This window comes from Melanotaenia boesemani, chromosome 12 (genome assembly GCF_017639745.1).
Source record: "Melanotaenia boesemani isolate fMelBoe1 chromosome 12, fMelBoe1.pri, whole genome shotgun sequence".
Taxonomy (NCBI): domain Eukaryota; kingdom Metazoa; phylum Chordata; class Actinopteri; order Atheriniformes; family Melanotaeniidae; genus Melanotaenia; species Melanotaenia boesemani.
Genome location: NC_055693.1, coordinates 3,239,312 through 3,253,260, shown reverse-complemented (window position 1 = coordinate 3,253,260; position 13,949 = coordinate 3,239,312). Strand labels below are relative to the sequence as shown.

General features: G+C 40.8%; 1 protein-coding gene across 2 annotated transcripts in view; it reads left to right on the top strand.

Moving 5' to 3' along the window:
• LOC121650662 (diacylglycerol kinase beta) overlaps window positions 1-13,949 on the top strand; it is a 155,832-nt gene that overhangs the window by 37,477 nt on the left and 104,406 nt on the right. Inside the window, exons 4-5 of one of the 2 annotated variants that reach the window (XM_042002275.1) lie at window positions 11,932-11,952; window positions 12,497-12,647. In XM_042002275.1, the coding sequence (XP_041858209.1) occupies window positions 11,932-11,952; window positions 12,497-12,647 (172 nt within the window). The remainder of the gene's footprint in view (window positions 1-11,931; window positions 11,953-12,496; window positions 12,648-13,949) is intronic. The other variant, XM_042002276.1, reaches the window with a different exon arrangement.

Below are 13,949 nucleotides of genomic sequence, written 5' to 3'. Positions count from 1 at the left end.
ACTGCAATTTGTTCCTTTTGGTTTTAACACAACAAAACCAAAATGACTGAACATGTAAAACTGTGACACACTGACATACTTTCAGTTTAAACGATGCAGGTCACCAGTATGAAAGCCCCATAACGCCTTCGATGAAGAGCATTTCCAAACTTTACCAAACCTGTGGTGATGGATCCGCTTGTCCTGTGCAGCCTATGGGCCCATTATAGGCTCGACAGACGGGAGGTGACCAACGACAGCGGTCATCAGAAATCTTGCTGTTTATGGTACAAAAGAGAAAAACTACCGTCATTATTTGATGGCGGACCTCAAGGCTGATCCAGATAAATCCAGAACATTCGTTCGGACAGATTCCCTGCCCTTTATTCACATCTCTATAATCTTTGTGTGAAGTCAGGGAAAGTCAGACACAGCTAGAATGATCTGCTCCTCCATGTTGAAAGTGTCTCATTGTTCGGTCAATGAAGCCCCTGATTGGTTGTCATAAATAGCAGAGTTTTTTTTTTTTTAACTAAAGCTGCATCCTTCTTGTCAGATGCTCAACTCAGCCCATTCGAAGTGGTGATCAGAGTTTTCTGCCTTAAAAAGTCTTAAACTAAGATATTAATAAAAACAAAAATAAAAAGTTTAGGAACCACTGACAGAGCAGCTAACAGAAGTCCTCTACACTGGATTATTTTATATAATTGTAATTTAAGACGTGTGTCGACTTTCCTCGTGACTTCACACACCTTTGTCTTTCCAGATTGTTCTGTGTTGACAACGTTATAAAGCACAAAACCTGCTGTGATGTCACTGAACGTCCACAGTGTGTGACGTTGGATATGCATGACTAGAGTATTTTGAGCAGGTTTACTTCACAGAGTCAGTTACCATGGTAACAGATTCGGGGGTAAAACCCAGTTTCCTTAAGTTTGAGGTTGACACACTCAGAGCTTTGACACCAGCTGCTTTGTGGAACAGAGCCCAGCGATCGGAGCCGACTGATGGGGATTTTTTATTGTGATCCTAAAATCAGCTGATCGGACTTAAAGCTCAGAGGTTTTTATTAGTTTGCTGAACCTGCTTTCTGGAACAGGCTTCAGATGATGTTTGTTTGTTTGTTTGTTTGTTTGTTTGCTTATTTATTTATTTAGTTTTTGTTTTTTTGTTTTTTTGTTGTTTGTTTTTATTTGTCTTTATTTGGTTTTTGTGTTTTAGTTTTATTGTTTAAACAGTTTCAATAAGCAGTCAGATAATAATTTTAATAGTATAATGATGTTAAATCTCTAACCTTCATTTTTCACAACAAAAGCTTTTCTGATGTTTTCATGTCATGTTTTACATTTTTAGACTCACACAAAGAAGTAAAAAAGGATTGAACATAAACCATAGTTTTGTTTTGGGCTGTTTTTTTACTTATTTATTTATTTTTGATGGGATAGGAAAGGAGGAAGGTAAAAAAAGAGTTGTGGTTAAAGGGAAAAGGAGAAAGACCCACTGAGCTCGAGACACTGATGTTTGGTTAAAAGTTGATTTTTTGTTTCTCAGCTACATTCATCTCTGTCATTGTGTGGCTGTAAAATTTCTGTTGAACTATACAGCTACACTTTCAGGGAATGAATACCTAACTATACCATTAAGGATAGAAAGGATTATCACTGGGGTAGAACCCTTAAAGGTTCAGCTGAACCCTCTACAGGACAGTTTATACCTCATACAGACCAATACTGTTCCTCTGGGGGCCGTCTGGTCTTAATAAGGTAAAAACTGCACTGTTGAGGGAACAGCAGCACCTATGAGGGTACCACATCAGGGACAATCCATTTAGCCCCTGAAGGTACAATTAAGTATTTATTTTCTGAAAGTATAAACAATGACAGAGATCTTGAAATCAGTTTAGATGTCTTTTTGACATATTTTTAGTCAAATCGTGTTCAGTGGGGGTGAAAGGACAGGGATTGAGGGAGAAAATAAGCAGATTTAAGGCAAATATAAAACAATAGAGATTGGTCTTCATGCCTGAATCTTGAGGTCTTCCTGGTTCTTGGTTGACTCTCTGCCTGAGTGTCCAGCAATGCACCAGAGTAAGACCCACCATTGTCCTGGACGTTTGATGGATCTTCAACCAACTTTGGTAGCTGAGGGACTTCCTCAAGATTTTCCTCATGGTTTTTGTCCATGGGTCCCAATGGTTGATTCCAGACAGGAGCCAAAATGATATTCTGCATTGTTTTCTTTGACTTTGTTGTTCTGCTGCCTTTGGCTCTTCGATGACAGACTTTATTTCTTGTGGAAGGGGTGCTTCATTCTCCGACGCTGGTTTGCTGGAAGTCTGTTCAGACTGTTCTGCAGGGATCTGAGCAAGCATGTTGGCTAGACGTGCTAGCCAGGGCCGGTTCTAGGAATGCATACATGAGGGGGCAGGCATAAATTTGAAGGGGGCACTATGAGTACATACTTCAGCATTTTCTTGTTGTTGTTTTTTAAGTGTTTCTTTAACGGAACTGTGCTGTTAGTGGAGTCCAACTTCAAAGAAATGGATTGCACTTTGTCAGGCCTCTACTCTAAGACCTGTCCAGCTTGGGTGTCCCACCTGAAACCAAAGCTCCTGCTGGTATAGCTCTTAGAGTCACTGAGGCACGCAAACCCCCTGACCACAATAAGGTGGCAATCCCTCAGGGGGGGAACAGAAAATATCAATAACAAAATGAAGTAAGAAAAAAGAAAAGAATGATCCATTATCAAAGCTTTAACAACCAACAAAATAACAATTGCCCTATTGGACAGCCATTAGATGTCTAAGCATTTTGAATAAATTTGAAACTAATAACAATAAACTCAACTATCTGTGTGTTTGTTTCTGTCTGTATATAGACCATAATGATTAAAGAATCAGCACTACCTTTTTTAAAAGCTCTAAAAAATGGATGCATCATGCAGGAGGACTGAATGAAACTTTCCAAAGTGGGTTTTGTGGCCGGAGTTGTTTTTTTTTCTAACTACAACTCTCCAAGATCGGAAATGCACATTGTCGTCTGTTTAAGCTGAGGCATACATGAAGCTCTGAGCTGAACTGCTGAAAGCAGCGGGAATGTAGAGTGAAACTTTCTGTTATTTTTTTCTTCAAACTAGCATGCTGAACTAAAGGCTGGGCGGAGCTTGAGGGGTCTCATATGCGCAGCTCGTTTTCCCTCAGTCTGTATTGTACCGAGGAGGCAGTCACATCTATGGCCCGTGCGTGATTGATCACTGCTCCTACTAACAGGCGTAGACACGTTTAAATAGAACAGAAACAAACCCCAGTTGACAGAATAGATGCAATAAATACGTCTGTTATTATAAGTATTTATTCAGTATCGCTACAACACATTTAACAGAGCTTTACTCTATAAGTTTTACCGCTGGAGCTCAGCAGCCGCTCTCTCTACGAGGGGGAGAAATATGACACCGCAAGATCAGGCTGTATGTCAACTCATTTGCATACTAAACACTGATTGGTTGTTTTCTGTGGTGGTGGGAAGGACTTGTTGAAGACAGTACAATGGATCCTGTGAAGCTCCGACACACAGAGTTCAGTACAGAGGGGAGAGAGCGTTTGGAGAGATTTGCCCATTTCGGCGCATTTGATTGAGGGGGCAGAATGTTTGTTTGAGGGGGCACTGCCCCCTCTTGCCCCTGCGTAAAGCCGGCCTTGGTGCTAGCTCTGACAGGCTTGCTCCAGGTTGGGGAACCTGGTCTTTAACAGACATATTGACAACGCTGTTGGTTTCCGTTACAGATGAATCTTTTCCGGCTTCTCTGACTGGAGGCTGTGCAGATGAAACTGTCTCTAGACTTTCCAGCTCAGCCTCTGTGTTGTCTTTCTGTCTCCTGTCTGTTGGATGTTCAGGTTTTTGACTCTCTGCCTGATGACAGGACTGATTCAGGTTTTCAGGCAGAGCATCAGCGACATCAGTCTCTGATGGTGGATGATTGGAGATTTCCTCAAACTGAACTTGTGTTGGTTTTATTAGAACCAAAGGTTCTGCAATGAGTTCAGCTGGGATTTCGGATCCTGGGCATCTGAATGTTATTGGGGGATTCAGGCTTCCAGATTTCAAACGTTGGTGCCTGAGGAGTGGGCACCTCAAAGATTGGTTCCAAAGTTTTATGTCACCTGACTTTAACTTGTTTAGTTTTCTTTTGATCTCCTTCAAGTTCTCCTTTGAACTTAAGATGTTTCTCAGCCTTGCTGGGCTGGTCTGTGTTTGTAAGAAGTTCCGTGGGGATGTCTGATCCCGGTGATCCAAATGTTATTTTCTGGAGATTCTCCAGGTTTTCAGATACCTTACAAACATCAGCTGAGGTGTCGTCTCTCTTACTCTTGTGATCGTCAGATGTTTTTGTCTTCTGTGCAGGGAATTCCTCACTGTTCAACAAACGTCAGAGTTACTCACCTTTCTCCTGGTCAGTTAGTTAATTAAATTTTTTTGGTCCATGAAGATTTTTTTTTGTCTGCTGTGTTTCCTCAAAGCAAATCTACAAGGTTTACACTATCAGTCTAAAGTCTGGACACACTTTCCTATTAAATCTAATATTAATTAACCTTTATTTAACCAGATAAGTCAATTCAGAACAAGTTTAATTTACAATGAAGACCTGAGTCAGAGCCGACAATGAAACACACACTGGCTGTTATAACGGCAGCGAGTCAAATTACAAAATATGAAAAAAAATAATAATAAATATTTACAAAATATGAAATACAGTTAGGTGCAACACAATTTCTAATCCCTCTAAATCTAACAGGCACGTGTGTCCACACCTTGGACTGGTATGGACTGGTATGGACTGGTATGGACTGGTAGGGACTGGTATGGACTGGTATGGACTGGTATGGACTGGTAGGGACTGGTATGGACTGGTATGGACTGGTAGGGACTGGTATGGACTGGTATGGACTGGTAGGGACTGGTATGGACTGGTAGGGACTGGTATGGACTGGTATGGACTGGTATGGACTGGTAGGGACTGGTATGGACTGGTATGGACTGGTACCTTGGTATACCATCTTAACATGATCATATTTACTGATCTGCCCACTTCTTTAGTCCTCTGCACTGGTTTGTTTGTTTGTTTAGTTCAGTAATAATCCTAGCGGGGGCATTGCTTATAGTTTTTATTGTTTATTAAATAGATAGATAGATTACAACAAAATTACTAACAGCAACTCTGCTTAGAAGAAGATGGATGGATGGATGGATGGATGGATGGATGGATGGATGGATGGATGGCAACTCTGTTCAAGATATAAAAAATATGAATCTAAACAATATAAAAAAAGGAAAACAGTACATAATATATATAAAATATCTCTATATGCAGAATAAGGTGAAAAGTGACATTCAGTGTGTGAAGTCTGAAAAAAATGAAGTCGCATGGAAAGGCAGAATCTTCTTTTGTGGACTGAAAGTAATATACTAACTGCATATTTATATGCAAACATATAGAAATTAGCTCTCAGTATATTCCCAGGCAATGCAACCAGTGGTGTTTAACAAAAAAGAATAACACAGACTAGCTCACGTATAAGTTACGTGTGATGCATGTGGCTGGTGGAAATGATTAGAGTCATATGAAGTATGGAACGGGCCCTATGGCGGGGGGACTCGAGGCACGGTCTGTTATTATTATTATTATTATTATATTGTTTTTCTTTGTTTGTTTCTTCTCCCCCAACTTATAAGTTGTATTTACCCACATTGTCTTTTTTAATCAAACATGTTCTTGTCTTTTTGCTTGATTGTTTGTCTCTTATATTAGTATGATGTCTCATGTTCTGTCTTCTAAACAAAGCAAATATTTTTAATTTTTGAGCCACTATTGGGTATATAGGAATACTTAAATCTTTGTAGCTTCCTAACCTGAAATACTGAATTTGATTAAAATATTTTAATTTATTTAGTTGCACCAATTTAGCTTAAAATGCTTTAAAGTTGTAGTTTTTGTTTATTGGAAGGATTGAAAAGAATCTGTCATCATTTCTACGTAAGCTATAAGATAGCGGTCATTATTTATTCCCTGTCCCTGTTACATGTTACATTTGCTTTTCTTCTCTCTTCATTGTCGCCTGCGCTCGGCTGGAAACACCTTTCAGTGTTTGCAATGACACGAATAACAACCTGGCCGGAAGTTCGGCGCCTTACGGACCAGACTTAATGTTCAAGAGGGCATTCTGAGATCTCACCATCACTTGGCGCCACATTGACCGCTCTTCTCCTCCCTCTGCCATCCATCATTTTGTATGTGTGTGTGTGTGTGTGTGTGTGTGTGCACATACCTGAATGACTCATCTATATGAGCGGTGGTGGAATCTAGTCTGTTTCTTCCCTCTCACACTCTTCTTTTTTAGCCTCATTTTAGCTGAACATGTGCTTTGCTTCCACTGAATCATAATTTACATACAAAACACTGAAACATCCCGAACATTCAGGCAATAGTTGGAATAAAGCATTAAATATTAATTTGTATCAGTGGGTTTGTCATCTTTCACCAGTGGCGGATCTAGGAAATTTTGCGTTGGGTGGGAAAATATTGGCAAGATGTCTAGGCAGGGTGTTGTTGGACCTGCTCAGCGTTGTCTGTGAAGATGCCCAATACGAAGTTAAAAAAAAACTATTTCTCATTATCCCTTCTCTTTGTGGCAGCATGTGCACAATAAAGGCAGTCTTATTCTTAAAGACGTGCTACCTACCTTTCCAAACCTAACCCTGTAACGTCCCTTTACAGTTTCTGAGACCTTTTGCATCACTTTATGGTTAAAACTGACAGTTGCCTTCTGCCCCCTGGTGGATACCTTCTGCATTACAAAAATTGTGACATCACATGGTAATAAATTGTAATTGTTATTTTTGTTTATTTATTTATTTATTTTCACATTTTAAAGGGCCTAATAACGACTTAAAATAAAATGTTCTGCCCATTATATCTTGGGTCAGGCTTTAAAGGGTCAAAGTCTGCTTTCTGACTCGTTGGATGCATGAGCAGCCATCACTGCTCAGCAGTGTCCTGAGGCTGGGAAACCGCATCATTTTCTTCCAGGACGCCGCTTGACGTTGCAGCTGGGTTTCTCTCTACGCACCACGTCACATGCTAGCAAACGGATATAAACACAGCGTTTTGAATGCACACCGTGGCTGATTCAGCAAAGAAAAGCAAGAAGAAGAGGAAGGGAAAGAAAGAAAGGCACAAAAGAAGAGATGCGTGAAGAAGAACTGGCTTCCCCAGAGATTGCCTGGTCTGTTTCCGGCAGATGGGAGTCATGTATTCTGCGGACAGATGGAGGCAGTCGACCTGGTTTCAGAAGCTCTGAATCCATTTTATTGCTCACTGTCTTACTGATTGATTAACTTAGTAATTGATTAACAGAGAAAATGGTTGAATGATGAAAAATAAAAACAGTTAGTTGCTGCTCTACATATACTTAACTCCAATATATAACTATTATGTACATCATACACTGACATGTTGCAAGCTTCTGTTGGGATGTACGGGGTCCGTGTTTGTCTAATGTCTGTTAATGTTCAATGTTGTGTTTGTTTTGTTTGTATTCAGACTCCATCAATAAGCTTTAAATAGCTTCCATGGGAGACCTGATTCACACAATTACACAACTCTCCTTCATTTTATATGATAACGACTTTTGTATGGCAGTACGTTATGTGTGTTAATAAATTAAACTAAACTAAGATAAGACTGACCATTACTGGCTGGAGAGATCTCTCAGTAGAGCTCAAGATGGATGCCGTGTTAGTCGCCGATGAGAAAATCTGCATAAGTTCTGTAGTGCGTCTATTAGATAACAAAGAAAATATCTAGGCATACATTAAGAAATCCTCATAATAAGTACAGAAAGCTAAAGTAAAGAAGTGATATCAGCCATTTCTTATGAGAACTGAAGATGACGATTATTAAATATAGACCAAGGGCAGCTAGGTTATTCAGATGATCACATTTTTATTTTGATATATCTAAAAATTATAGACCTGGACCAGTTACAGTGTTTCCCTATTACTACAGGATCTTCATCATGTTTAATTTTTATCATAATTAATGATAAAATAGATAAACTGGCTACACTTTAATAAACCTGTAGGTTTTCATTGGAAATATGGTTTATAGTTTTTGTTTAGAGATAATTGTGCTTCACTGGAATTTACACAGAGAATAAAAACATGCCACGTTGTCCAGGTGGAATAAAGGTAGAATCCCCTGACTCTTCATCATTCGCTCCATCATCTTCCTCTTCTGCTACTACTGTATGCAGCTTGTTAGGATGGAAAGTTGCTTTAACAGCCACGAAAAGAAGCATATCAAGTGTTTGTTGCTCACAACAAACAATGCTGCTGGAAGCAGAACTTTCCTGCATCGTTGGAAGATTTAATTAAATAAATAAATTAACACACAAAGCTGACAAAACAATGCTTTTCTTTTCAAGAAACACCTGGAACCTTATTGAAAAATGAAATATAACCTGAAAGTGGATGATTTTTAGGGCGCCCCCTTAAAGTATCAGCTGGATGCCTTTAGGCAAGGCAGCTTTATTTGTACAGCACATTTCACGTCACAATTGACGTGTTTACATAAAACATTAAAAGCATTACAGGTAGTGCAAAGAGCGTAGCTAAGGGGAGCTTCTCTGCCTTTCAAGGGAGCCAAGCTCCCCTTAGCTCCCTCATAATTTTCCTCATCTTCCCTTCTTCTTCATGTGTTTCTGTCTCAGTGATCCTCCTGGCCTCTGCCATTATTTCTTCTTTATCACCTCACTCCACATGACTTAAACCTGCTGCTTCCATCAGTCACAACGTTCTGCATGCATGGGATCAGTGTGGGATGTACTCCATGTTGTAGCAACTTCCTCGCCAGTAGATGGGGTTGGATTGGGTCGAAAACATTTATTATTGCACTATTTAGGTTAATCCGTTAATTTCACACCCTTAAAAGTAAAGCAGGTGAAGTTTATAGCATTTACTTCTTGAACTGTGAGACGTCTCATCCTCTTCTCCTGGAAAAAACACCTGGCTTCCTGAGCGGGATTCAGGACACAGTTCGTTTTCTGAAACTCTGTAACATTAGATATGCCCTGATTTTTACTTTATTTCTTTTTCCCTGCTTGATTTCTCCCCTTTATTCTTTGATACCTTGGGTTGGATAAGAATGATCCTAACAGATATTTAGATTTGTCAGGGACAAACGGGGGGGGATTGGGGAAGTTGCGGGAGGGGGTTCGACTTCAGGGTCAAAACTCAAGACTAGAGGAGACCGAGAGGTGACTCTGGAACGACCTGCCTGAGGAGATAAGGCTGGCACCATCAGTTTCATCTTTTAAGTCACTTCTACACACACTTTTATCGACTGGCTTTTTTATAACCTTTTTATTTACCTTATTTATTTTCAAAATGTACTCATGCGCGTGTCTTTTCTTTGTTGATTTTATTACCTTACTTTGCTGACTTTGTAAACCTTGTTTTGAAAAGTGCTATACAAATAAAGATTTATTATTATTATTATTATCCCATTATATCAATGTGATGTATCCACCATCCATTTTTTGTTTTCTTTTGCTACACAAATATTTATTTACAGGTTGCAAAGAAAGAAAAATGGTTTTTTTCCCCCCCCCCCCCCCCCCTTTCTTTTTTTTTTTTTTACCAAAATCTATAAAACTTGTTAAACCAGAAAATCGCTACTAAAACCACCAAACATAATCTTGACCTGGTTTTTATGGAAGCTTTGTAAGATTTTACTACAGATTTGTCACCATTGTCTCCTCATCCTGCTCTGAATCATCATTACTCGTCAAGATGTTTAGTTTTTTGCAAACAAGGACAAAGATTCAGAAACAAGCCTCATCATTTATAGAAGATGCTCTGCATGTTTTGGGGAGATTTATTTATTCATTTCTGGCTGCAGCTCACAAATGATGAGCTCATGTTTTTAGAGTGATAAAATTGAAGCAGCACTTTGGAAGGACAGAGCTATGCTTCGAGTCTGGGGGTCTGGACAGGACCCCCAGCCCTGTAGTCCTACCATGTAACACCAAAAATAAGTTAAAGAAATAATTCTGTAGCCCTGGCAGAATGAAAAGATTAAATGAACCGTGTAAATGTGTCACAGCTGCCCTTGGGAAATATTTACAGACTGGCGAGCATGAGCGTGAGCCGCTCACACGGAGAATAATTGTCACTTAGACTCTGGGTAAACACTTTTTCCTTAGGGTCTAAAATTTCCATGAAAGCATCTGGGTGCACTTAGAATCGGAGGCATCTATGAAAGCACAAACACAGCTTTTTATGTTTCACAGTTTCGTGTGTGAAAGTGTGTGTGTTTTCTGTGAGCTTATTTTCTGAACTCGCTGTGCTACATGATGTACAGCAAATTACTGCCTCGTGGTTTGTTTGGCCAAATAAGGAGAAAGGAGTGATGTGAATACTGCCTCGCAGGCCTTGGCAGCTCGTGGGGTCAGCGGTGCTGAGCCGAGGAAGGATTCTGATCACACCGTGTTCTCCTGTGACGGCCGTCAGTTTAAGCTGCCACCAATCCAACCAACACAAATCAGAGAATATTTACGTAAGGAATCCCCTGTAATTTCACATATTAGAAATATTGGAAACCACAAAAAAAGTTATAGCTTGTTATCATTTGTATTAACATACACTCAATTTGGTTTCTTTATCAGGTCCACCTTCTAGTACTGGGTTGGACCCTCTTTTTCCTCCAGAACTGCCTTAATTCTTGGTTTGATTGAACAATGTGGTGGAAACCTTCCTCAGAGGTTTTCTCCATGTTGACATGACAGCATCACACAGTTGCTGCAGGTTTGTCGGCTGCATCCATGATGAGAATCTCCCGTTCCACCACATCCCAAAGCTGCTCTACTGGACTGAGATCTGGTGGCTGTGGAGGCCGTTGGAGTCCAGTGAACTCATCGTCATGTTCTAGAAAGCAGGTGGAGATGATCTGAGCTTTGTGACATGGTGCATTATCCTGCTGGAAGTAGCATCAGAAGATGCTCCACTGTGGTCATAAAGGGATGGACATGGTCAGCAACAATACTCAGGTAGGCTGTGCTGGTTAAACCAGGACACGTTGGTACTAAGGGGACCAAAGTGAGCCAAGAACGGTGTGGTCTTCTTCTGCTGTAGCCCATCTGCTTCAAGACTGGACGTGTTGTGTGTTCAGAGATGCTGTTCTGCAGACCTTGGTTGGAGCCAGTGCTGACTGGACTTCCTGTTACCATGTTTAAAGTCTCTTAAATCCTCTTTCTTCCTCGTTCTGATGCTCAGTTTGAACTTCAGCAAGTCATCTTCACCATGTCTATGTGACTACATGTGTTGAGTAGCTACCATATGATTAAAGTAAACTAGTAGTTTGGTCCACATCCGAATTTTCATCTCAATGGCAACTTATAGATCATCATGTATAACTTCAGCATGTGCTACAACCCAATTTTCTGAACTTTGTCCATCCATCACCGCTCAGTATCTTCAGTAACACAGCTGCTGTGCTGCAGGTTTACTGGTGGAGCAGTGAAAACGCCCCCCCTCAGACAGTTTCCTGCTGCATCACATTCCCAACGTTGTTTAGGTAGTTAAAACCGATGCTCATGGTGGAAGATAAATTCTTAACAAAAATAAAAAATGCTTTTTGGTATGAATCAATTTACTGCCCAGCATTACTCGTTCGTTACTCATACGTCATCTGGATGGGGTTAACCTATTTGATGAGAAGTGTTGTCTGTTTTGCGTGTCCTCTCTGGTGGTGCAGGTTGTAGGTGTAACGTCAACAAAAACAGCCATCTTCACCACACACCAAACAGCTAACCCCTTTTCTGCTTTTACCCCTTCCTCACTCACTTTTTCCTCCTTCCTTCCTTCCTCCCTCCTCCTTCTCCCGCTCACCTTATAACAGAAGCAAGACGTTCTCAACCAAGTAAGCGTTGGCCCGGCGGGCTCTGCATGCTGTGTGGTGTCTGTGTTGGCAGACTGCATGCACGTTCTGTCTACTAACACAACATAACCTGGTCTTATCCGCTGCAGATGGCCGCTCACCCTGCTGGAGGCCAAAAGGCCAAAGTTCACAGGGTCATTGAGTTCACGGCCACTGTGCACCTGTCTCATGGCTCTGTAGAGGGAGGGAGAGGGCCTGGGGGGGTTGCTGGGAAATAACAACATTTCTGCATTAGTGTGGTTATTTATTTATTGTTTTCTTTGGATGCAGCTCTCACTCTTCCATTCAGTTCTTGTTAACCTTACAAAAACATTCCTTTGGTGGTCAGATTTCACTCTGATGGATCTGCCACCTCATATTAAAGCAGTTGATCCGTTCAGGGTTGATCAACTTGAACTAAAAACCCATCACGTGTTTCTCTTCTTCATATCTGTAAACATGTTCCGTCCATCCATTGTTGGCATTGACTCCTCCGTGTGTTAGCTCGGTAATCCATTTCCTCTTGCCTTTTTCTTTCCCTCCATAGCCCATTGATTATGACGGCTTCCAGCTCTTCATGGCCACGTACCTGGAGAACGACATCCCAGAGGAGCTGTGTCAGCACCTCTTCACCTCGTTCAAGAGCAAGACGGGTGGCTGCTCCCCAGACCAGCCTCGACCAGGAACCAGCTTACTGGGTAGGTATTATGTAGATGAATCCTTTCCCTCAAAGATAAAACATGTGTGGCTCTTGGATTAAAACGTATGTCATGGATTTGATGTCACAGCACAGAGGCTGAAAAAATCAATCAGACAGTCAAGCGCAATTGGGGTATTATTCAGAGTGATACAACACAGAGAGAATTCCTGTAAACCACCTTTAATTAGTTTTAGGAGATGCCCCACTTTACAGGACAAACTGGTCCACAGCTATCTTCAACCAAATCCATATATCCTGTGATTCATCAGATTAAACAGCCCTGGTTTTAAGCTAATGTGGGGAAACCAGGTCATATTTAGTTTCCAGTGAGTGTATTAGGGGCTAAACATCAACTCAGTTCACCAAGGTTTTCACATTGGAGCTGAAAATAAACTATAAAGATGCTCAAAGAGAACCAGCGCTAAGTATCCATGTTACTTAGCGCTGACTAAGCTAGCGCTACATGATCCAGTTTCATTCAAACAGCAGGCTAGCAAGGCTGCTAGCTGGTTTTAGCATGAAAATGTGGAGAAATATATACTCTAGCCAGTCTGGTTTGGTAGAGATTTAGGAGATATTTCTGAGTTTTTAGTAAAGAGGAAGGACACAGATCTGTTGGAGACAGACCCCGGACCCAGTGGATGCAGTCTACCAGCAGACAGTAAACCAAAACTGATCCCCCTGCTACAACATCAAGCTCCACACACTGCACCCAAAACAACCAACTTACCTTCTATGGACCTTTTTGACCAAATATTCTTGGGGATCCCGATTTTTAAAGTAAAGATGTTTTATTTCTTATGTCTCTCTAACGTGACCAAAGTTATCACAGCAGTGTTAGAGAGAGGAACACAATAATATTACACAATACACAATAATAATAATAAAAAAATGTCTTGCCTATCCTCTAGCTCCGCCATTGTAACCGGAAGAAAAACAGAACCAGAACAGGAAGGATGGCCATCTGCTTCCATCGAGCTCATTCAAGATTTCATGACTGAAGATGTTTTCTGTGTTTTGCTGCTGATAAACAGTCACTGAGTCACGTTTCCTTTTGCTGTTCAGTGGTGGTGATTTTGAGATGTCTCCAATCTCGTCCCATATACTCCCTCTGCAGACAGGGACAGTTGACAGAGCTGTCATGTCCTCCATCATTAAAATAATCTGGTCTGAACGGATGCTTTTTATCAGACTTGACATCTGTGATGGCGACCAAAGGCTCTGACTCAGATTTGTAGATTTCTCAGAGTCTCTGGCACCATTTTCACATATTTTATTATATCTTGGTCTTTAAATGGTG